This window comes from Thalassophryne amazonica, chromosome 4 (genome assembly GCF_902500255.1).
Source record: "Thalassophryne amazonica chromosome 4, fThaAma1.1, whole genome shotgun sequence".
In the NCBI taxonomy this organism is placed as follows: Eukaryota; Metazoa; Chordata; class Actinopteri; order Batrachoidiformes; family Batrachoididae; genus Thalassophryne; species Thalassophryne amazonica.
The window spans coordinates 68,653,994-68,680,766 of record NC_047106.1 but is presented as its reverse complement, the minus strand read 5'-3'; the positions used below and the strand labels follow the sequence as shown (position 1 = coordinate 68,680,766).

Sequence of the window (26,773 nt, the reverse complement as noted above, 5' to 3'; positions counted from 1 at the left end):
ATAATGACAATCAATCAATCAATCAATCAATTTTTTTATATAGCGCCAAATCACAACAAACAGTTGCCCCAAGGCACTTTATATTGTAAGGCAAGGCCATACAATAATTATGTAAAACCCCAACGGTCAAAAGGACCCCCTGTGAGCAAGCACTTGGCTACAGTGGGAAGGAAAAACTCCCTTTTAACAGGAAGAAACCTCCAGCAGAACCAGGCTCAGGGAGGGGCAGTCTTCTGCTGGGACTGGTTGGGGCTGAGGGAGAGAACCAGGAAAAAGACATGCTGTGGAGGGGAGCAGAGATCGATCACTAATGATTAAATGCAGAGTGGTGCATACAGAGCAAAAAGAGAAAGAAACAGTGCATCATGGGAACCCCCCAGCAGTCTACGTCTATAGCAGCATAACTAAGGGATGGTTCAGGGTCACCTGATCCAGCCCTAACTATAAGCTTTAGCAAAAAGGAAAGTTTTAAGCCTAATCTTAAAAGTAGAGAGGGTGTCTGTCTCCCTGATCTGAATTGGGAGCTGGTTCCACAGGAGAGGAGCCTGAAAGCTGAAGGCTCTGCCTCCCATTCTACTCTTACAAACCCTAGGAACTACAAGTAAGCCTGCAGTCTGAGAGCGAAGCGCTCTATTGGGGTGATATGGTACTACGAGGTCCCTAAGATAAGATGGGACCTGATTATTCAAAACCTTATAAGTAAGAAGAAGAATTTTAAATTCTATTCTAGAATTAACAGGAAGCCAATGAAGAGAGGCCAATATGGGTGAGATATGCTCTCTCCTTCTAGTCCCCGTCAGTACTCTAGCTGCAGCATTTTGAATTAACTGAAGGCTTTTTAGGGAACTTTTAGGACAACCTGATAATAATGAATTACAATAGTCCAGCCTAGAGGAAATAAATGCATGAATTAGTTTTTCAGCATCACTCTGAGACAAGACCTTTCTGATTTTAGAGATATTGCGTAAATGCAAAAAAGCAGTCCTACATATTTGTTTAATATGCGCTTTGAATGACATATCCTGATCAAAAATGACTCCAAGATTTCTCACAGTATTACTAGAGGTCAGGGTAATGCCATCCAGAGTAAGGATCTGGTTAGACACCATGTTTCTAAGATTTGTGGGGCCAAGTACAATAACTTCAGTTTTATCTGAGTTTCAGACAGCTGTCGGTGGTTTTTCCATCGAGTGATTATCCGAGAAATTGTGGATGTGCCTGGACATGCCAGAACATGTCCCGTGAGGCTTCATCATGGCGTTCCTGTGCGCTATGCGGCACCGCCGCAACGAGCGAAGCCTCCGCTCCTCTTTCCATGACAAAAACTCCTGTAACAGTGGAATGTGCCGTTCATTTCCAAACTGGACGCTGTGTTTTATCTGGGACGTCGTCTGACTAGCACAGGAATTGTGAAAAGACGTGGCCATCAGCACTTTTTTGGCATTTTGAGACAGACATGCGGAGGAATTCCGTGCGTCGCGGCGGTGTCGCATGGCGCACAGCAACGCCATGATGAAGCCTCACGGGACATGTTCTGGCATGTCCAAACACATCCACAATTTCTCGGATATTCACTCGAAAAACCACCGACAGCTGTCTGAACGCCATCTCAAAGCCGTCCTGTGAGACCAAAACTGAGATGGTTTTGTCTCGCTCCAGTAGCAAATCCATCGTGACGCGCAAAGCCTCCGCTCGGCTTTCCATGACAAAATCTCTTGTTAAAAGTGAAATCTGCTGGAAAATGGTTGATGTCCAGCTATTGTGATAACCAGAGAAAGTGCACACGACGGTCCCGGCTCCACAGAGCCATCCGTTTAGAAATGATCCGGTGGTTTGTGGCTCTCGATGGCGGCACGGAGCGCGGCGCGCCGAGTGTCCTTAAAGCCGTCCTTAAAGCTGTAGTAACAGTCCTTATTCTCTGTGAAGCCTGTAAAATTTTCACCGAAAGCCAGATAAATTTTTCGAATGGTTTCCAGCTGCCAGTCTCTAACAGTTTCTGAAAGAATTCTGATGGAAAAAAAGCCCAAATCATTCTGCCATTTCCTGACAATGAAAATCCGCCGAGGGGGTGGACCACTCCTCACTCAAAGCCTGCTCACAGGCGAATGACACAACCGACAGGCGTGGAAAATCTCATGCATGCGCACGAGGGTTCAAGCTTGTCTGACGCAATCACACGTGATTCAAATCCATATGGTTTTTGAAAAAAACAATAAGGTCGAATACTTTTCTAATAGACCTCGTATGTAAGCATTCACAGCCTTTGTCATGAAGCTCAAAATTGAGCTCAGGTGCATCTTGTTTCCACTGATCATCCTTGATTTCTATTTGGAGTGCATCATTGTGAAGAGTCAGAACAAATCATCCTGTAAACTAAGAGGTTTTATGAGTCACTGAATAGTTGTTTTTGCAGTCGATTGAATCTGTACACACTGACAGCTGATCTGAATCTGCATCATGTTGCTGAGAACAACATCAGTAAACATGACTTTATGCAGTGTTTTAAATAAAGCCTTTACTTTATAAAAGTGTTGGCCTTTAGCTCTTCACTGTGATGATCAATTTGATCAGTGAACACTGAAAATCACGACATTGTCCTCATTCCTCTGATGGAGCAAAAGCAGATGGATGCTGTGAAGCGTCCATTCTCACATTTCCTCCGAACCTTAACCTTAATCATTAATGACTGCAAACCGGAACTTAAGGTCTTCTGGAGCAAACATCACATTTTGATGCACCCTCATCACTGCTGGTCAATGCACTCGACTCCACTGCAAATGAAGGCTTTCATCAAAAGATGTTGCACCATGTCAGTTTTACAAAGTCACCGCTAAATGTTGTGCAATGTAAACGTTGTTCTACCACTTCAAGAGTCACTTGCTTTCTTTTCAGTATACACACAAAGGTTTATTTAAGGTTTTCTGTCTGTGATTTTAGGTTGCCATGGGTGACAGTGTGCCATGAGTACATCGGTCAGAGGTCGTACCAGGTGTCTCCCTTTGAATGTGTTCGACATATCAAAGAGCTGTTCTACGAGGAGACAAACCTGCCTGTCAGGGAACAACGACTGACACACAGTGGGAGAGCGGTGAGTGCAGAGCAGCTGGAAATATATCAAAATGTGCATTTGGTAAATTCTGCAGACAAGTCTGAGTCGGCTTTTTTTATATGTCTCATTTATGGTTTGCTTATTGATTGTTTTCACACAAGTCAGAGTGTGACACCTTTGGAAATTTGAATTTCTGTACACCAGGTCCAGATGGCTCATCCCGGACCTGATGAATTATGTAGGGAAACTGTAGCCCAGGTTGATGGTTTGATCACAGACTACTTCTGGTTTATGTTCTTGAGCATGATTAAGCTAAGCCGCTGCTGGTCAAAAGCTTAGATAAAATGATTACAGTCTAGCTTTTCCTGATCATTTCAAACAGAGCTGCAGTCATCTGTGAAGATATACCCCATCTTCTCAAATGAAGTGTATCATCGCAGAGAGGAGGCCAAAAAAAATCTAATATTATATAGACGATCCCTGAAATAAACTGATGGTCTGTCCAAGGTGTACCCCACCTTTCATGGAATGACTCTTGTTATGACCCTTCACAGGAATAAACTAGTTCAAAAATGAATGAATGAAAGAATTACATAGAACAAGTACTGTAAGCCCTCTGCAAACCCTGAGGTCTATCGGGTTGGTGCTTATCCACAGATACCATAGTGTAAAGAGGATGAGCGTCTACAACTTCCCTTTGATTGGGTGCCAGTTTTTTGTGGGTTACTCCATCAGCCAACACTGGTACCCCTTTAACTGCTGGGTGGAGTGGGACAATGTAGAATGTCCAAGGACACAGACAGGTAGTGTGAAGCAGACACTGGGACTCAAACCACATCTATATATTGGTCACCTAACTACCTTCTCTGCAACATTATATAGAGTCTGTTATGATAATTAAAATTCACATCCCGTAGCAGATCTGGCTGATGTTAGAGGAGGTTTGAGCCGTGGTGACTCCCTACCTTGTGTAGTGTTCAGATTGACTGGAGCAGTGTACAGATCCACAGTGTCAAATATGACAGTAATCCAGTTGTTTGAGTCATTTAACAACTCAAACAACTGGATTACCGATTATAATAAAGATCAATCAATCAATCAATTTTTTTGTATATAGCGCCAAATCACAACAAACAGTTGCCCCAAGGCGCTTTATATTGTAAGGCAAGGCCATACAATAATTATGTAAAACCCCAACGGTCAAAACGACCCCCTGTGAGCAAGCACTTGGCTACAGTGGGAAGGAAAAACTCCCTTTTAACAGGAAGAAACCTCCAGCAGAACCAGGCTCAGGGAGGGGCAGTCTTCTGCTGGGACTGGTTGGGGCTGAGGGAGAGAACCAGGAAAAAGACATGCTGTGGAGGGGAGCAGAGATCGATCACTAATGATTAAATGCAGAGTGGTGCATACAGAGCAAAAAGAGAAAGAAACAGTGCATCATGGGAACCCTCCAGCAGTCTACGTCTATAGCAGCATAACTAAGGGATGGTTCAGGGTCACCTGATCCAGCCCTAACTATAAGCTTTAGCAAAAAGGAAAGTTTTAAGCCTAATCTTAAAAGTAGAGAGGGTGTCTGTCTCCCTGATCTGAATTGGGAGCTGGTTCCACAGGAGAGGAGCCTGAAAGCTGAAGGCTCTGCCTCCCATTCTACTCTTACAAACCCTAGGAACTACAAGTAAGCCTGCAGTCTGAGAGCGAAGCGCTCTATTGAGGTGATATGGTACTACGAGGTCCCTAAGATAAGATGGGACCTGATTATTCAAAACCTTATAAGTAAGAAGAAGAATTTTAAATTCTATTCTAGAATTAACAGGAAGCCAATGAAGAGAGGCCAATATGGGTGAGATATGCTCTCTCCTTCTAGTCCCCGTTAGTACTCTAGCTGCAGCATTTTGAATTAACTGAAGGCTTTTCAGGGAACTTTTAGGACAACCTGATAATAATGAATTACAATAGTCCAGCCTAGAGGAAATAAATGCATGAATTAGTTTTTCAGCATCACTGTGAGACAAGACCTTTCTAATTTTAGAGATATTGCGTAAATGCAAAAAAGCAGTCCTACATATTTGTTTAATATGCGCTTTGAATGACATATCCTGATCAAAAATGACTCCAAGATTTCTCACAGTATTACTAGAGGTCAGGGTAATGCCATCCAGAGTAAGGATCTGGTTAGACACCATGTTTCTAAGATTTGTGGGGCCAAGTACAATAACTTCAGTTTTATCTGAGTTTAAAAGCAGGAAATTAGAGGTCATCCATGTCTTTATGTCTGTAAGACAATCCTGCAGTTTAGCTAATTGGTGTGTGTCCTCTGGCTTCATGGATAGATAAAGCTGGGTATCATCTGCGTAACAATGAAAATTTAAGCAATACCGTCTAATAATACTGCCTAAGGGAAGCATGTATAAAGTGAATAAAATTGGTCCTAGCACAGAACCTTGTGGAACTCCATAATTAACCTTAGTCTGTGAAGAAGATTCCCCATTTACATGAACAAATTGTAATCTATTAGACAAATAGATTATAATAAAGATTGGTTATAATAAAATAACATAATAATAACATGATAATAATAAATCCATAATAATACTAATAATACTAATAATAATAATCCATAATAATATAATAAAATAATAATAAAAGATGGATTATAATAAAGATCTGCAATCCTGATGATTCCAGGAGCACTGAGTCTGAAATTCAAGGTCTGGGCTGTTCACAGTGCCCTCTACCCCACTCTTTGGCACAGCAAAGATAACAAGAAGGCCTTTCTTTGTTAACAGGGTTTAAGTGAGAGCACATTTGTGTTGAGTTTTTCAAGCCTAAATGTCTAAGTATTTATGCTCTTCTTCACTTAACTCAGTTTATGAGACACAATAGTGCCAACATACTTAAACATAAACTCCCAAACTATAATATGTAGCCCTAAAAACTATATATATATATTCTGAATCCTCATGACATGGGGAACAAACTGGTACCATTTTTTTTTTAAAGTTTAACTGAAAATTACCCCAAAATAGTCGGCTGTGGGTATGACCAGGCAGATTCAAATTTCCAGCCCTGTATATGTGTTGGCCATCTCTGTTTATTTAATCCCTTTCTTCAGCTACTTTATGTTCTCAACTGTTAAGCACCTGACTGTCCTGTGCAACCCAGTTTGCCTTCCTGTCTGAATACATTCATTTTATGTTTGTAAAATTGCAATGTGAAATAGTGAAATACACCACTACTTGATTCATTGATATTTACATTTACTGTTACCCACCTTTTGTGTGTAATTTTGTTATAAATTTGATTGCAAAACAAAGTGTGCATCAAGGAAATGTGTTTGTATTTTAACCAAGTATTTCCAATTAGTTTGGGGAGTCCACCTCTTATAGTTCTGCTAGACAAACTTTAGCCCATTAACTAATATATTTATAAGACATCAGCATTACAAAAACAAATGTTGGGAAATTGTTTTGATTAAAATGATTGGCATTTGGCTTATGTCTAAAACAGGTTAATCTGGGCAGTGCCGGGTACCCCAGCTAGTGTATATACTGTGTATATACAGTGAGGAAAATAAGTATTTGAACATCCTGCGGTTTTGCAAGTTCTCCCACTTAGAAATCATGGAGTGGTCTGAAATTTTCATCTTAGGTACATGTCCACTGTGAGAGACAGAGAAATCTGGAAATCACAATGTATGAATATGTGTATGTGTAAGCAAGAATTCTGGCTCACACAGACCTGTTAATTTTTCTTTAAGAAGCCCTCTTATTCTGCACTCTTTACCTGTGTTAATTGCACCTGTTTGAACTTGTTACCTGTATAAAAGACACCTGTTCACACACTCAATCAATCACACTCCAACCTGTCCACCATAGCCAAGACCAAAGAGCTGTCTAAGGACACCAGGGACAAAACTGTAGACCTGCACAAGGCTGGGATGGACTACAGGACAACAGGCAAGCAGCTTGGTAGAAGACAACAACTGTTGTGATTATTTATTAGAAAGTGGAAGAAACACAAGATGACTGTCAATCTCCCTCGGTCTGGGATTCCATGCAAGATCTCACTTTGTGGGGTAAGGATGATTCTGAGAAAGCTCAGAACTACACAGGAGGACCTGGTCAATGACCTAAAGAGAGCTGGGACCACAGTCACAAAGATTACATTAGTAACACATGATGCTGTCATGGTTTAAAATCCTGCAGGGCAGCAAGGTTCCCCTGCTCAAGCCAGTACATGTCCAGGCCCGTTTGAAGTTCATCAGTGACCATCTGGATGATCCAGAGGAGGCATGGGAGAAGGTCATGTGGTCAGATGAGACCAGAATAGAGCTTTTTGGAATCAACTCCACTTACCATCTTTAGAGGATGAGAACAACCCCAAGAAAACCATCCCAACCGTGAAGCATGGGGGTGGAAACATCATACTCTGGGGGTGCTCTTCTGCAAAGGGGACAGGACGACTGCACCGTATTGAAGGGAGGATGGATGGGGTCATGTATTGTGAGTTTTTGGCAAACAACCTCTTCCCTCAGTAAGAGCACTGAAGATGGGTCATGGCTGGGTCTTCCAGCATGACAATGACCCCAAACACACAGCCAGGGCAACTAAGGAGGGGCTCCGTAAGAAGCATTTCAAGGTTCTGGAGTGGCCTGGCCAGTCTCCAGACCTGAACTCAATAGAAAATCTTTGGAGGGAGCTGAAACTCTAAACCTGAAAGATTTGGAGAAGGTCTGTGTGGAGGAGTGAACCAAAATCCCTGCTGCAGTGTGTGCAAACCTGGTGAAAAACTACAAGAAATGTTGGACCTCTGGACTTCCGGGTGAGCGTTTCAAGATGGCGATCTAATGCTTTGGTGGTCCTGATCAGATGTGAAAAAACTCCACAAAACTTGATAAATTGATTATGTATGTGTCCAAAATGACATATTATGCGTGGAGTTAGATCAAAGAAGAGACAAGGAGTCCAAAAAGTGACAGTCAAGAGAAGACTAATTCTACAAACGCTGAGGACCAAACTAGCACGATGCAGGTCACAGAGCCAGACAAGGGAAGCGAGCTATCTACCGCTAAAGCCATACAGAACTTGTGCGGCAGTATAAAAGAAATGCAAAACGACATCAGTGCAATGAAAAGGGATATCAAACAAGACTTGAACAATTTTAAGGCTGAAGTGAACCAGAAGCTGGAGGAGGTCAGTGCGGATATTCGTAACCAGAGTACAAGGCTCACTGAGACTGAACAGCGAGTGGACGAGCTCGAGACAGTGAACGTGGATCTGAGAGACACACTGCTTTATTGTCTCAAACAACAAAAAATTCTCCATGACAAAGTCACTGATTTAGAAGGGAGATCTCGTCGCAATAATATCCGCATTTACGGTGTTAAAGAAGGGGCCGAAGGGAGCGCTATGCTAGCGTTCATTACAGCATTTTTAAAAGAGCAACTTTCCTTTAAGGAAGACATGGATCTGCAGATACAGAGAGCACACCGGTCACTTGGCCCGAAACCCCGAGATAACACGATAACAAGATCGATCCTGGTTAATTTTCTCAGGTACGACATGAAAGAGAAGATATTAAAAGCGGCATGGGAAAAAAGATAATATTTGAGCACGACAACACGATCTCATTCGGGCACGACTTGCCAACGGAGGTAAACAACAAGCTTAAAGAATACAAACACATCAAGAGGATCCTTAAAGAGGAAAAGATTCATTTTCAAACACCGTACCCGGCTAAGATGAGGATTCATTGGGAAGAAGGTCCACGCGTGTACAAGGATGCGGCAGAGGCGGCTGAGGACATGAAGAAGAGGGGATACTCCGTGCAGGTGCCGCGCTCTGGTGCTGAGGACGAGCCTCCGCTTTCCCGAGGCGCACACTGGAATAAAGTGAACAGCTCGCACACTGAACGCGCCCGCGAGAAGCTCCGTGAATTTCAATGACAGCAAGTATAATTTATTTTATAATGAGGCCTATTTTTTTTTTTTTCCACTAAAGAAGACGCGGACTGTAACATGAAGGTACATAAGACGCTTTTACTTATGCATCTCTTCTGAATTTAAGATAAGGACAATGTGACATACTAACTGCATGTTCTGTTGCGTTCACACGTTCAATAATTGAAGACAGAACTGGTGACGTGTGCCATGACTGAAAAATACAAGATACACAGATATATATTGTTTTTGTTTTTTACTAATTTGAGGTTTATTCTTTTTGACTCCCTGTCAATTAAACACATTAATGGTGATTAGGACTAATGGACAATTGTTGTTATGCTCAAAGGAGAAGGAACTTTGCTTCAGGTGGAGAACGAGTCCCTATCTTGGATAGGACTGTTCCTCCTACAAGGTTGGAAAGGACGTAGTGGGTGGATAGGGCAGAACGAAGCCCTAAGGTTGGAAGTCTTTTTTGTACTTTTATTTGTTCTATGTTCTAATGGTTCTTGTTCTTATTGTGATGTCAGCGTAGGTAAACAGGCATACTGGTATGACTAATAATAATTTTAGAGCAGCTTCATGGAACATAAACGGCATGAACAACCCTGTTAAGAGGAGTAGAGTAATGTCCAAAATAAAAAGGGAGAAAATTCAAATTATGTTTCTCCAGGAGACTCATTTGTCCCAAACAGAACACGAGAAATTAAAAAAATTTGGATATAGAAATACTTATTACAGTTCCTTTAAATCAGGTCACAAAAGAGGGGTTGCGGTGCTAATACATAATTCCCTACATTTTGAATTTATTAAACAAAAACGGGACAGAGAAGGCAGGTATATATTGGTTCAGGGGAAAATAGAGGGTAAATTGACTACTCTTCTCTCTGTTTATTTTCCACCACACTATGATCGGCATTTTTTGGAAAAAATTCTAGAAATAATATCTTCAGAGTCACAGGGTATATTAATATGCACAGGTGACTTTAATACAATATTGAATAAAAATGATACATCTAATAATAAGAGGATAGTCACACCACAAAGTAAATTGTTAAGGAAGGGCCTGGATGACCTACATTTACTGGATGTATGGCGGGAGATGCATCCAACGGAAAAAGATTTTACCTACTTTCCCCCCCTCACGCAGTATACTCACGGATAGATCTCTTCCTGGTATTCAGGAATGATAGACATAGAATAGAAAGCTGTGATATAGGTACTAGGGATATATCAGACCATTCACCAATCTATTTAACGCTTCATTTGGATATAAGACCTAAAAAGACAATATGGAGACTAAATACAAGTTTATTAAATAATAAAAACATTATAAAAGAGGTTAAAGCAGAAATAGAAAAGTTTTTGCAATTAAATAACAATAAACAAGTCAATCCTAATATTTTATGAGACACTTTGAAAGCTGTTATAAGAGCTATTAAGAGAGCAAAAGAAAAACAACTTAATGATCTGGAAAATACATTAAAAAGCTTGGAAAGTGAACATATTAGGAATCAATCTAGTCAGACCCTTGAATTAATCCCACAGGTAAGGACAAAAATTTTAGATATTCATAAAGAAGAGGAAGAAAAGAAATATACATTTTTGAAACAGACATATTACGAAACAGGACCAAAGGCAACAAAATTACTTGCTAGGAAAATTCGTAAAAAACAAATGCAGCAATCAGTATGCGCAATAGTTGACCCCAAAACAGGGAAACTAGAAAACAATTTAGAAGGAATCGATAAAGCATTTCAAACATATTATAAGATATTATATACACAACCTGAACAAAGTAATCTAGAAGATGTTAAAATATTTTTAAATTCATTAGATTTACCATCAATTGGAGAAACTCAGAATGAAAGTTTAACTAAACCAATAGACATGAAGGAACTGAAGATGATGTTAAGAAAACTAAAAAACAATAAAACACCAGGTACAGACGGCCTGCCAGCCGAGTGGTATAAAACGTTTGAAGAGTTATTACCGGTATTATTAAAATCACTGAATTGGACGCTAGCGAAAATAACCACACCACCATCATGGACAGAGGCGATTATAACAGTTATACCAAAGGAAGGCAAAGATAAAATACTGTGCAGCTCGTATAGGCCAATATCAATTCTAAATCAAGATTACAAATTATATGCATCTATAATATCCAGTAGACTGAACTCATTTGTCCCAGACTTGATTGAAGAGGATCAGACCGGTTTTGTCAGTGGCCGACAAACTCAAGATAACATAAGACGTTCTCGTCATATAATTCACAATATTCAGGCAAAAAAGGAGAAAGCAGTACTGGTTAGTTTAGATGCTGAAAAAGCCTTTGACTGTGTTAGCTGGGAATATTTATTCTTAGCCTTGAAACGATTTGGTTTTTCTGAAAGATCATTTAATAGTATTAGGACACTATACTCAGCACCTACAGCAAGAATTAAGATAAATGGACGTTTAACAGACCGAATAAATCTGGAGAGATCTACCCGTCAGGGCTGTCCATTATCCCCTAGTCTATTCTATTCTAGAGCCACTAGCCCAGGCTATAAGAGGAAATAATAATATCCAAGGCATAGAAATAAATTCAAGAGAACACAGAATAGCGTTATACGCTGATGATGTTCTTTTATACCTCTCTAATCCAGAACAATCCATTCGGGCCATTCTAGACTTACTAGATATATTTGGTACTTATTCAGGATATAAATTAAATATAGGTAAAACCCAAATGATGACTTTTAATTATTCCCCTTCAAAAGAGATTAAAAAATCAGAACACCAAGTCACCTGATGATTATAAAGAAATACTTAAACTTAAATATGAGTACAACGGAATTTTGAGTGACCAAGTGAAAAATACGCTTTTGAAATTGAGGAAGAATCACTTCAAGCTAGGAGACAAGCCTGGTAAACTACTAGCACAACAGCGTAAAGATGCACAAGCTTCCAGAGCAATTCGCAATATAAAATCAAGAGCTGGCACAGTGTTAAGCAATCCTGTTGACATAAACAATCGTTTTGCAGAATTCTACAGTGATCTTTATTCGTCCAAAAATGTTGTTTCACAATCAAATTTTGATGACTTTTTTAACTCTCTCCAGTTACCCAGCCTGAGTGACACCGCTAAGGAGCACCTTGACTCTGACTTTACTCTACAAGAGGTTGCTGCTATAAAATCACTCCCGTCAGGTAAAGCAGCAGGTCCTGATGGTTTTAGCTCTGAATTTTACAAGAAATTTTCTGACATCCTGGCGCCACTCCTGCTCAGGATGATTCGTGACTCGAAAAATAATGAAGAATTACCAAAAACCTTATATGAAGCTAACATTTCACTTATTTTGAAAAAGGGCAGAGATGAAACTGACCCTGCAAGCTATAGGCCAATAGCGCTACAGAATGTTGATCGTAAAATAATAAGCAAAATCTTGTCGACTAGACTGAACAGACATTTGGCTTCGATTATACATCCCGATCAGACTGGATTCATTCCAGGCAGATTTTCATTTTCCAATGTTAGGCGATTACTTAACACTGTTTACTCTGATTATAGTAACACTCCAGGTGCCTCCATCTTATCCCTTGACGCACACAAAGCCTTCGACCAGGTTGAGTGGCCTTACATGCTAGAGTCATTATGCAGGTTTGGATTTGGTCAGACTTTTATATCCTGGGTGAAACTGATTTATGCAAAACCAATGTGTTCTGTACTGACAAATGGAGACTGTTCGGCCCCGTTTTCTTTGCAGCGCTCAGTACAACAGGGCTGTTTGCTGTCACCGGCTCTCTTCGCGATTGCTCTGGAACCGCTAGCTGAAACAATAAGAACCCACCCACAAGTGAAGGGACTTCAGATCGGAGACATAGAAACGCGCATCAGCTTGTACACCGATGACGTAATTCTGTATTTGCGTAATTCTGAGGACTCTATTCCGGTTGTACTCAATTTAATTACATCTTTTGGTAAAATATCGGGCTACATGATCAATTGGTCCAAAAGTGAGTTTATGCCTCTTTCCAAGGTGTATTCGCCAGGTTTTCTGCAAGGGGTTCCATTCAAAATAATTGACAACTATTTCACTTACTTAGGCCTGTTTATACCTAAGGACGTAAAGTTGATATTTAAATTGAATTTTATGGAATTTATATCAGGCTTAAAGCAGAATATTGAATGCTGGAAACTTCTACCTCTGTCTATGGTGGGGCATATAAACTCCATAAAAATGGTCTCTCTTCCTAGATTTTTATATTTATGCCAGAATCTCCCAATCTACCTTACTGCTGCCTTCTTTAAAGAGTTAGACTCAATTACCTTATCTTATATCTGGAATGGCAGAAATGCCAGGATCTCAAAAATACATTTACAGAAACCTAGAACGGAGGGGGGACTGGGCCTCCCGGTGTTTAAATACTACTACTGGGCTGCTAATGTTAGAGCGTTGATTTTTTGGCGACAGGGCCTGCAAGATACTCAGACCCCAACAACACCAGTGTGGGTTAAAATGGAAGCCAACTGTGTTAACAATTCCTCTCTGCCAGCTATGCTATTTTCAAAGTTTGAGAATTCAGAGATTCATAAGAGTCTATCTTTTCCCTTAAGGCAGTCAATAAGAATTTTAAACCAAATTAGGAGCTTTTTGTCATTACCAGAAACATCAGTACAGGTTCCTATATATTTTAATCATGGTTTTATGCCTCCTTGGCATGACAAGTCTTTTTGTGTTTGGAGACAGAGGGGCTTGGTGTCTATCAAAGATTTATACATTGACGGTAAATTTGCATCATTTGATCAATTGAAAGAAAAGTATACTTTGTCCAATTCACAATTTTTTCGGTACCTGCAGGTCCGGCATTATGCCCAAACAAAATTTGAAAATTTAAAAAATTTCCCAATCGAGCATGATTTTTTTGACATTTTTAATAGCCCTTCTGACTCCAAACACTTGATTACAAAAATTGTGCACCTGCTTGTTGACCGCACTGTTGCACTAACTGGAAAAATCAGGGATACCTGGTGTGGTGAACTGGGTATAGAGTTGTCTGATTCCAGGTGGAGCGTATGTCTGTCTAACATTCATACTTGTTCTTTGAACAGTAGGCACCAATTAATCCAGTTCAAAATTGTTCACCGCTTACATTACTCAAAAGCCAAATTGCACAGAATCTATCCCTCAGTTTCTCCAGTGTGTGACAGGTGTAAGGTTTCTGATGGTACACTATCTCACACTTTCTGGTCCTGCTCTTCTCTGACAGTGTTTTGGTCAAAAATATTTGACTGGTTTTCTCGAGCATATAAAACGAACCTGCAACCGGAACCTGGACTGGTTATTTTTGGTTGCACGCAGACTCTGAGATCTCTGCCTGCCAATATTCGAAAATCCCTGGATCTTGGATTGGTGGTTCCTAAAAGACTGATACTGAGAGATTGGAAGTCCCCTGTTCCTCCTTCATTTCAGCTTTGGGTCAGTGAAATGATGACCATAATTCAAATGGAGAAACTCCGTCTTAGTTCGGTGGACAACTTTTTTAAAATCTGGGGTCCATTTCTGCATCATTTTGACATTGTGAATCTGTAATCATTTGTAACTGTCATGCATCTGAGCCTTGTTTGTTTGTTTGTGTGTTTTCTTGTATTATTTGAAAAAAATTATAAATAAAATATTAAAAAAAAAAGAAAAAAGAAAGATTAAAAATAAAATCACCATTGACTGGTCTAAGAAAGCAATTAGATATTTGGGGGTGTGGCTCACCCACAACCCAGGTGACTTGTATAGGAAAAACTTTGATAATGTAAATAGGAGGATTAAAGAAGAGTTCACACAATGGGCAACATATATATTTGATTTTAGTGCAAGAATTGAGGTGATAAAGATATCAGTGTTGCCTAGGTTATTATACTTATTTATGTCATTGCCTGTTAAAATTCCTCACTCACAGTTTCATGAATGGGACAAACAAATATCCTGATTTGTTTGGAAAGGACAAAAACCTAGAGTTAAATACAGTACACTGATGATCAAAAAAGAAAGAGGAGGATTTTCCCTCCCAAGTCTATATGACTACTATCTTGCGTCTCAACTTAAAACAGTTATACAGTGGTGTGACGATGCTTGTGAGGCTAGATGGAAGGAAATAGAAAGAAAATGTGGAAATATTCCAGTACAAGCTTTGATTGGCGATCAGAAACTAACAGAGGCATGTCAAAAGGAGTTAAATCCACTGGTTTCCTTTACACTATCGACTTGGTTTGGGGTGGTGAAAAAACTAAATATGAGCGACCAGATAAGAGTTTTAAGATGGGCTGCATTTGACTCAGAGTTCAAACCTAATCAAATGGATTCAGCTTTTAAAAACTGGTCATATAAAGGTATAACTGCATATTGTAAACTATTAGCCCCTTAACGCCCGAATTTATATAGCTGTATATAAAAAAATGTTTTGTGTGTGTTTTTGCCTTTAAGTAGATGGTAAATAATGTTGAGATTATTAATTTCACTTTTGCACAAAAACTAAATAGTAATATTGGGTATTCTGGTAATGACTTTATGTTATAATGTTATAATAATAATGATGGTATGTTGCAAATTTGCGGCAACAGGCATACAGGTCAATTTGGTAAGTTGCATATTTGAGTCAGAGATTGTAGCATATATGCGACAATGGGCGTTAAGGGGTTAAATGAGTTTCCAAAACCTGCAGCAAAATTTAATATAGAAAACAGACATTTTTTTAGGTATTTACAATTACGTCAATATATATTTTCAAAAGTAGTGAAGGTGTCAGAAAATAATGGGATAATTAATCTGGTTATACAAGCTTACCATAATCAATGTAAATCGATCATTTCTAAACTCTATCAAGGCTTGTTGAATGGCAACTGCAAATCAACAGATTATATTAAAAAAAGATGGGAGAAAGAACTAAATATGGATATTTCAGATGAACAGTGGGACAATATGTGTGAATCTGCAATGTCAACTTCTTCCTCAACTTACTGGAGAGAGTTTTGTTGGAAAAGTTTGGTCCGATTTTTCATAACTCCAAAACAACAACAAGGGAGAAACTTGGGTGCTGTTAAGTGTTGGAGAGGTTGCGGGGACAAAGAGGCCAACCACACTCACATTTTCTGGTCCTGTCCAAAAATTACTGGATTTTGGAGTGGTGTTAAAGTGGAAATAGAACGGATTTTGGGTTTAGAATTGCAGCAACCCATTTTGACATCATTGCTAGGAGATCTCCCTGAGGAAATGACAATAAATGATAGATACTTATTTAAAATCTTTGGTGCTGCAGCCAAAAAAACAATTACCCAAAAATGGCTTCTGCCAGACTCTCCAAAGCTGGAGGACTGGCTGAAAAGAGTTGAAGAAACTCACAAAATGGAGAGATTAACATTTATGCTCAGACTGCAGCCAGATCTTTATGTAACAAGGTGGGGGAAATGGACTAAATTTACAGGAAACTGATGTGTGGCTGGTCTCAAGTTCCCTCAGAATATTAAATTCATTGCTGCTCTTAAAATTGTTTTGAATATGATCATGTTTATACCTGTTTACTTTTAATGCCTATTATAGGACTGAATTTGATTTTAGTAGGCGACTGATATATTGTTATTTTGTTATTGTTATATTGTTTTGTGGTGTGTGTATAATTAAGTGAAAAAAATCAATAAAAACTAAGTGTCAAAAAAAAGAAACGTTTGACCTCTGTAATTGCAAACAAAGGCTACTGTACCAAATATTAACATTGATTTTCACAGGTGTTCAAATACTTATTTGCAGCAGTAACATACAAATAAGTTATTAAAAAATCATACATTGTGATTTCTGGAAAATTTTTTTAGATTATGTTTCTCACAGTGGACATGCACCTAAGATGAAAATTTCAGACCCCTCCATGATTTCTAAGTGGGAGAACTTGCAAAATTGCAGGGTGTTCAAATACTTATTTTCCTTATATATATATATATATATATATATATATATATATATATATATATATATACTCGTATATACATCTTGCACCAGGATACCAATTAAGCAACTGAAAATTATAAAGAAGACAATGCTGACAAGGGTATTTTAGCATTGCGTTATATTGTCAGTTTGCAAATGGAAGGTTGCCTTAAAATAGTGGGAATGGTTGCTTTGAAACAGTATGCTAATATGGGATGTAATCTGACAGAAAAAAAAGTCAGACTTGAACAGAGACCACGTAGGCCATTTTAAATAAATGTTAACTTAATTACAGCTATTTTCTGTCTCATTTGTTGTTATTATTAAATTCTATCGCATGCAACCCCCATCACCCCAAATGCCTTGCTGTCAAAACACTGGGCTTAGCATTGATCACTTAAGATCTCAAAAACCTCTATCAGTCGACCACCAGCAGTAACATTTGTGTTATGCTGTGTGCTTGGTGCATTGGTCAGAATACTGAGCCAATATTTTTTATATGCAGGTTTAGAAATTAAGGCATTCACATTGCTGCGGTAATTGCTTCTTCTGTATGACTTTCAACTGGTGATTTTGCAGAAAAATCTACAGAATGTGTCTTGTGATGATTCCCTAACATTATAGAGTAAATGCTGTCTTGGGGCTCGGCTGATGGATAGCACCAGGTGGTGGCCACTGCTCAGTACCCCGCCACCCCCCAGCCCCAGATCTCATACGCAGGTGTAACCTAAACCAACAACCTACGATACAGTACAAGGTCAAGGCCTACAGCACTGTTCAGCAATTTTGAATGACAGAAACCTTGATGTTTAAACTGCATTTAAATTAAATATTTTCAATAATTTAGTTTTACTAGAACCAAAAAAGACACTACCTATATGAGCTGTTGCATAGAGGAATGTTGCAGTCAGCAGAGATCATGATGAGGATGATGACTGCGGTCTCATTTTGCCAGGCAGCATGTGCTCATGTGAGTTCAACTGAGTGCAACGGGTGAAATGGTTTCACCTTGGAGTACCACAAACATTACAACTGCAGTGTCACAACTGACTCAAGGTCAAGCTTCCTGCTGCATTGATTCAGTGTCACTAATATGTGCAGTAACACTCCCCAAAACACTTGATAACTGTTGGGTTGAGCGACAGTGGTATACATGTGTTTTTATGGTAGGCACCTATAGGTCTGTTCAAGGGGTAATTTTGTGGAAAATCACTTTATTCCCTGAACTTTTACAGCTAACAGTTGTAGTTTCATGATAAATATCCTCAAAGTGCCACAATTCCATGAGTATGCATGTAGAACTTCACTTGCTATAAACAAAACTCAGGGCTGTAAAGGTTCAATTTAGACTTACGTGACAAAATGTCACAAAATTCCTTATCTGGGCATCTGTTTTCTTTGTCAGATGCGCTCACTGAGCCAGTCCGCTCTATGTACAACACGCCAAACGGTAAGAGTCAATGGGCTCAGATGAAGCCCATCTGGAAGAAGAAAAAGCTGCAGTTCCTTGACTTAAGGCTGGCTTCAAAAGCGAGCAGGTTTCCTTTCAAGACCTTGTTGCAATGTCCAGCTTTAGAGCAGAAATAAACATGTTTATGTAACCGGGGCTCAGTTGCACTGTACTACAACTGGCTGGTTCAAGCAACCCTTGGAATCTGTGTTGTGTATTTTTTAAGAGGTGAGCAGGAGGTGGGATGGTCTTTGTGCCGGGGGGTTTATTCTGTATGGAGCAGAGTAAGTACTGGTCAGTGCTGGGGTATGTCTTAATATAACTGGCACCAGTTACAGGCTGCCAGTTGCACTTATATACTCTGGTTACTAGAGGGTGCCGTGGAGACACAATTGCACAAATCCTTAAGAAAATTTTAAAAATTATGGCAAGCGGAATTAACATACAGCTAGTACAGTACCCGCAGTAAGTTTGTACTCTTATAAAAAATTGGGAACTTAAGTAGATTTATCATGGATGGTGATATGAGGCTGTGTTTGAAGGAAGGATGTAGAAAGATGTGTACTTATATTATATTATTATATGAATATCGTATTTCATGTTGTTTAAAAAAAAATCAGTTTTATTATCAATTATATGAAAATTAAAGGATTCCTATTAAACAGGTTATTGGAAGAGAGTCAGACAAAATTAAACAGAACCTTTAGAATATTTGAGTACCTGCTTTGCGCTGTACAACGCCACATTTCACTCCCTCGGCTGGCGTGATGCTAAGCTACTCTGCAGCTGAGCTACGAAGCTTGAACAACAATAATGTCCCTCGGGACATTCTCGCTATCAGAGAGCTTGGCTTGTTCCGCTGACGTCGCTGTATCCACAAAGGCTCCCGGAGAAAGTTTGTGTTCCATCGAACTGGGTCGTCTGTGCCGGTCATCTGGTCAGCTGAGCGCATCGGTGCTCGGCGCCCACGTCATCAGAGCGCTGCAGCTTCTGGGAATTGTAGTCCTGATGTGACGACAGCGGTTCCTGACACTCTCCGGGCGCTGGATGGAAAACGTGGAGTGGATTTTAAGATACTCAGGCCTATTCAAAGATGTCATTCTGTCAAACCGACAGAAGTCTTCAGTTTGGGTCTTATTAACATCAGATCTTTGTCCTCAAAATCCCTGTTGATTAACGATCTAATTATGGATCATCATTTGGACATGATTGGGTTATGTGAAACCTGGCTCAAACCCACAGCTGTTCTTCCTCTGAATGAGGCCTGCCCACCAGGGTACACATTCAGTCACATGTCTCGTTGTGCGAAGCAAGGCGGGGGTGTTGCTTTTATCTATAAATCCAGGTTTACCTTCTTGACTGTCGGGGGGCGTAAATATAATTCGTTTGAGCATCTGACTCTCCGCTCTGCCCATGATGCTACATATTGTCAGGGTCAGAAGTATGGAAATCAGTCATGCCATGTTGTCACAGTTTATAGGCCTCCTGGCCCATATTCTGAATTTTTAGATGAATTTGGTGCATTCATCTCTAGCCTGTCAGCTAGTGTGGACAACATTTTGATTATTGGTGATTTTAATATTCACATAAATAAGCCCTCTGATCCCCTTTGCAAGTAATTTATGGAACTTGTGGATGCACTGGGATTCCAGCAATGTATTCAGGATTCAACACATACTAGTGGAAATACCCTTGATCTGGTACTCACACGTGGCCTTGCTGTCACAAACATTGACATTTTGCCTCTTGCCTCGGTGATCTCTGACCACTCATTTGTTAGGTGTGCATTTATGTTGCCGCGCCTAGTGGATCGAAAGCCTTGTCTTTCTTTGCGGCGACGCATTACTCCTTCAATTATGATAGAACTCGAAGCCAGACTGCCTGAAATTTTGGCCTCTGGGTTAGAGAATATTCAATCAGTAGATAGTCTTGCGGATGGCTTGAACTCAGCGCTCAAGGCCACACTGGACAAGGTTGCACCTCCTCTCTTGAGGACACGCCTTCCCAAGGCATACTCACATTGGTTTAATGGTTACCTGCGTGACCTTAGGCAGAAGGCTCGAGGTTTTGAACGGAAATGGCGTAGTTCTAAGTTAGAGGTGTTCCATCTTGCATGGCGAGATGCTGTCTTGGATTATAAGCAGGCACTGCTGGCTACAAAGCGTGCCTATTATTCTGATTTGATTAATAAAAATAAGCATAATTCCAAGTTTTTGTTTGAAACTGTAGCACTTCTTATTCATGGACAGCCACCTGTTATTCACTCTCCTTTCTCAGCACAGGACTTCTTGGATTACTTCGAGAAGAAAATTGAGGATATTAGGTTGAGTATATCTCAGCAGGCTTTGGCCCAACCACTGCATACTGCTGTGGAGGTGGATGCGCCCACTGAGGTGGTATCCAGATTTACAGATTTTGATGGTATCTTGCTAGGCGCACTGACGAAGCTCGTGACGTCTACTAAAAGCACAACCTGTTTAATTGATCCTATACCAACAAAACTGTTTAAGGACCTGTGGCCCATTCTTGGACCAACTGTGCTGGAAATTATAAATCTCTCATTAACTTCTGGATCTGTTCCTAAGTGTTTTAAGTCTGCAGTGATCAAACCATTACTTAAAAAATCTAATCTCGACCCTAGTGTATTGAAGAATTATAGACCGATATCAAATCTGTCATTTTGTTCTAAAATCCTGGAAAAAGTGGTCTCGCGACAGCTCGTGGACTACCTCACTGAGAATAATCTTTTTGAGCCACTGCAGTCTGCTTTTAGAAAATTTCACTCCACAGAGACAGCACTTACTAAAGTAGTGAATGACCTTTTGCGAGCAATGGACTCAGATATCACTACGGTCCTGGTGCTGCTGGATCTTAGTGCTGCATTTGACACTGTGGATTACCATATTCTACTCAATAGGCTGGAGAATCACTTTGGGATTACTGGAACTGCTCTTGCATGGTTGACGTCGTACCTGTCCAGTCATTCCTACTGTGTATTGTGTAATGGAACCTCCTCCGATCGTAGAGACATGAAGTTTGGGGTTCCTCAGGGATCTGTTTTGGGCCCCTTGCTTTTTTCTCTTTATGTAGCACACCTCGGGAATATATTGCGGCGTTTTGGGATTCCCTTTCATTGCTATGCTGATGACACTCAATTGTATATGCCAATAACTGCTGGTAATCTTACTCACATAAAATCCTTGGAAGATTGTCTTGCATCAGTAAGAAGTTGGATGTCTAGTAACTTCCTACTTTTAAATTCTGATAAGACTGAAGTTATGGTTTTTGGTCCAGCGAGATATCGGCATCAATTTGATCAGCTAGCATTTAGCTTAGGTCCGTGTGTTATACATCATACGGATAAAGTGAGGAACCTTGGAGTAATTTTTGATCCTGCGTTGTCCTTTGATCTCCACATTAGAGACATTACAAATGACTGCCTTCTTCCATTTGCGAAATATAGCGAGGATTCGTCCTATTCTGTCTATGGCTGATGCTGAGACTTTGATTCATGTGTTTGTCTCTTCTAGATTGGACTATTGTAATGCTCTATTCTCTGGCTTACCGCAGTCCAGGATCAGGGGTCTTCAATTGGTTCAGAATGCTGCTGCCAGACTTTTGACACGGAGCAGAAAGTTTGACCATATTACGCCAATCTTGGCGTCCCTGTACTGGCTTCCTGTTTCTGCAAGATCGGATTTTAAAGTACTGATTTTAGTTTATAAAATTGTTCATGGACTTGCACCTCCCTATCTGGCTGACTTGATAAGCCCCCATGTACCAGCTCGGGCCCTGCGTTCTCAGGGTGCAGGACTTCTGTGTGTTCCCAGGGTGAATAAAAAGTCTGCCGGTCACAGAGCTTTTTCCTATCGTGCCCCAGCTCTGTGGAACGATCTGCCGGCACACATTCGGCAGTCGGACACTGTGGAGACCTTTAAATCACGTTTAAAGACTCATTTATTTTCCCTGTTTTATCATTAGTGGTTAGTTAGTGGTTAGTAGTTAGAGAATCTCGTCAATAGTTTTACATCCTCATTGAAGACAACTTTGGATGCTGTAGCTCCTCTGAAAAAGAGAGCTTTAAATCAGAAGTGTCTGACTCTGTGGTATAACTCACAAACTCGTAGCTTAAAGCAGATAACCCGTAAGTTGGAGAGGAAATGGCGTCTCACTAATTTAGAAGATCTTCACTTAGCCTGGAAAAAGAGTTTGTTGCTCTATAAAAAAGCCCTCCGTAAAGCTAGGACATCTTTCTACTCATCACTAATTGAAGAAAATAAGAACAAACCCAGGTTTCTTTTCAGCACTGTAGCCAGGCTGACAAAGAGTCAGAGCTCTATTGAGCTGAGTATTCCATTAACTTTAACTAGTAATGACTTCATGACTTTCTTTGCTAACAAAATTTTGACTATTAGAGAAAAAATTACTCATAACCATCCCAAAGATGTATCGTTATCTTTGGCTGCTTTCAGTGATGCCGGTATTTGGTTAGACTCTTTCTCTCCGATTGTTCTGTCTGAGTTATTTTCATTAGTTACTTCATCTAAACCATCAACATGTTTATTAGACCCCATTCCTGCCAGGCTGCTCAAGGAAGTCCTACCATTATTTAATGCTTCAATCTTAAATATGATCAATCTATCTTTGTTAGTTGGTTATGTACCACAGGCCTTTAAGGTGGCAGTAATTAAACCATTACTTAAAAAGCCATCACTTGACCCAGCTATCTTAGCTAATTATAGGCCAATCTCCAACCTTCCTTTTCTCTCAAAGATTCTTGAGAGGGTAGTTGTAAAACAGCTAACTGATCATCTGCAGAGGAATGGTCTATTTGAAGAGTTTCAGTCAGGTTTTAGAATTCATCATAGTACAGAAACAGCATTAGTGAAGGTTACAAATGATCTTCTTATGGCTTCGGACAGTGGACTTATCTCTGTGCTTGTTCTGTTGGACCTCAGTGCTGCTTTTGATACTGTTGACCATAAAATTTTATTACAGAGATTAGAGCATGTCATAGGTATTAAAGGCACTGCGCTGCGGTGGTTTGAATCATATTTGTCTAATAGATTACAGTTTGTTCATGTAAATGGGGAATCTTCTTCACAGACTAAAGTTAATTATGGAGTTCCACAAGGTTCTGTGCTAGGACCAATTTTATTCACTTTATACATGCTTCCCTTAGGCAGTATTATTAGACGGCATTGCTTAAATTTTCATTGTTACGCAGATGATACCCAGCTTTATTTATCCATGAAGCCAGAGGATACACACCAATTAGCTAAACTGCAGGATTGTCTTACAGACATAAAGACATGGATGACCTCTAATTTCCTGCTTTTAAACTCAGATAAAACTGAAGTTATTGTACTTGGCCCCACAAATCTTAGAAGCATGGTGTCTAACCAGATCGTTACTCTGGATGGCATTTCCCTGATCTCTAGTAATACTGTGAGAAATCTTGGAGTCATTTTTGATCAGGATATGTCATTCAAAGCGCATATTAAACAAATATGTAGGACTGCCTTACGCAATATCTCTAAAATCAGAAAGGTCTTGTCTCAGAGTGATGCTGAAAAACTAATTCATGCATTTATTTCCTCTAGGCTGGACTATTGTAATTCATTATTATCAGGTTGTCCTAAAAGTTCCCTAAAAAGCCTTCAGTTGGTTCAGAATGCTGCAGCTAGAGTACTGACGGGGACTAGCAGGAGAGAGCATATCTCACCCGTGTTGGCCTCTCTTCATTGGCTTCCTGTTAATTCTAGAATAGAATTTAAAATTCTTCTTCTTACTTATAAGGTTTTGAATAATCAGGTCCCATCTTATCTTAGGGACCTCGTAGTACCATATTACCCCATTAGAGCGCTTCGCTCTCAGACTGCGGGCTTACTTGTAGTTCCTAGGGTTTGTAAGAGTAGAATGGGAGGCAGAGCCTTCAGCTTTCAGGCTCCTCTCCTGTGGAACCAGCTCCCAATTCAGATCAGGGAGACAGATACCCTCTCTACTTTTAAGATTAGGCTTAAAACTTTCCTTTTCGCTAAGGCTTATAGTTAGGGCTGGATCGGGTGACCCTGGACCATCCCTTGGTTATGTTGCTTTAGACGTAGACTGTGGGGGGGTTCCCATGATGCACTGTTTCTTTTTGCTCCGTATGCATCACTCTGCATTTAATCATTAGTGATCGATCTCTGCCCCCCTTCTCGGCATGTCTTTTTCTGGTTCTTTCCCTCAGCCCCAACCAGTCTCAGCAGAAGACTGCCCCTCCCTGAGCCTGGTTCTGCTGGAGGTTTCTTCCTGTTAAAAGGGAGTTTTTCCTTCCCACTGTGGCCAAGTGCTTGCTCATAGGGGGTCGTTTTGACCGTTGGGGTTTTTCATAATTATTGTATGGCCTTGCCTTACAATATGGAGCGCCTTGGGGCAACTGTTTGTTGTGATTTGGCGCTATATAAGAAAAAAGTTGATTGATTGATTGATTGATTGATTAGTGTTATGATGTGTTTTTAATCTTGTATTCTTTTACTGCTGTCTTTCTTTTCTGGTTGTTTTTATTGTGTTTTAAATTTTTAATTGTTTTTTATGTTGTGAAGCGCCTTGGGACGATTTTGTCATGAATTGGCGCTATATAAATTAATACATTTGAAATTTGAGTACAGAGATTGGATGGCCCTGAGAAGGGACCCCCTCACTCCATGCTCCCGCAGCACCTCCCACAGTATCTCCCGGGGTACCTGATCATACACCACCTCCAAGTGCACAAAACACATGTAGACTGGATGGGCATACTCCCAGGCACCCTCCAGGATCCTTGTGAGAGTAAAGAGCTGGTCAGTTGTTCCACGACCATGACAGAACCTGCATTGTTCCTCTTCAATCAGAGGTTCGGCTATCGGCCAAACCCTCCTTTCCAGCACCCTGAAGTAGACCTCACCAGGAAGGCTGAGTAGTGTGATGCCCCTGTAATTGGCACACACTCTCTGGTCCCCTTTTTTAAATATGGGGGCTACCACCCCAGTTTGCCATTCCTTAGGCACTGTCCCAGACCTCAGCGCAATGTTGAAGAGACATCTCATCCAAGACAATCTCTCCACACCCAGAGCCTTCAGCATTTCAGGATGGATCTCATCAACCCCCAAGGTTTTTCCACTGTGGGGTTGTTTGACTACCTTCAGTGACTTCCACCAGGGAAACTGAAGATAATACCCCATCAGCTTCCAGCTCCGCCCCTAATATAGAGGGCACTCCAGTGTAATGCAGGAGGTCCTCAAAGTGTTCCTTCCATTGCTGAATTACATCCTCATTTGAGGTCAACAGAGTCCCATCCTTACTGTTGACAGCTGTTGACTGTTTTCCCCGCCTGAGGTGCCTCACAATCTGCCAGAAGCACTTTGGTGCTGACCAAAAGTCCTTCTCCATGGTTACTCCTAACTCCTCCCACACCCGGTACTTTGCCTCCCCCACAACAGAGGCTGCTGCCCTTCTGGCCTGTTGGTACCTTGCAACTGCCTCCAGAGTCTTCCGAGACAACACATCCCAGAAGGACTCCTTCTTCAGTCATACAGCTTTCATGACCACCGGTGTCTATCATGGTGTTGGAGGGTTGCCGCCCCTTGAGGCACCTATGACTTTCAGGCTACAGCTCCCTGCTGGAGCTTCACAGTGGCAGCTTTGAACATTGCCCATTCTGATTCAAAGCCCCCAAACCTCCACAGGGATACTCGAAAAGCTCCACCCGATGTGTGAGTTGAAGATCTGTTGGACAGTGGGCTCCTCCAGACATTCCCAGTTCAATCACACTATCTATTTGGGCTTACCAGGTCTGTCCAAAGTCCTCCCCCACCTTCTGATCCAACTCACCACCAGATGGCGATCAGTTGACAACTGTACCCCTCTGTTCATCCAAGTGTCCAGAACATGCAGCCTCAGATCAGATGATACGACCACAAAATCGATCATGGATCGTTATGGACAGTCCATGACTAGCACAGAAGTCCAATAACAAAGACCGCTCTGGTTTAGATTGGGGAGGCCGCGCCTCTCCAGGTGTCGCTATCATTGCCCACATGTGCTGTGACGTCCCCCAGCAGAACAGTGGAGTCCCCCACCAGAGCCCCATACAGGACTCCAGTCAGGGACTCCAAGAAGGTTGAATACTCCAAACTACTGTTCAGTGCATACTCACAAACAACAGTAAGAGTCCCCACCCCCACCCAAATCTACCGGGGTAAACTCCAATGTAGTGGCGCTCAGCCAAGGACTTGTGAGGATCCCCACACCTGCCCGACTTTCGCTGCCACCCATGGGACAGCGCATCCGACACCAGCGGTTCCCCCTGCTGGTGTTCAGCCCACAGGGTGGAGATGGAAGGTCCACATTGCCTT

The 26,773-nt window shown here is 40.8% G+C and overlaps 1 protein-coding gene across 1 annotated transcript in view; it reads left to right on the top strand.

Annotated features, from left to right (window-relative positions):
• sacs (sacsin molecular chaperone) overlaps positions 1–26,773 on the top strand; it is a 57,643-nt gene that overhangs the window by 2,222 nt on the left and 28,648 nt on the right. The window contains exon 2 of the mRNA XM_034168062.1: positions 2,938–3,088. Within this exon, the coding sequence (XP_034023953.1) occupies positions 2,938–3,088 (151 nt within the window). The remainder of the gene's footprint in view (positions 1–2,937; positions 3,089–26,773) is intronic.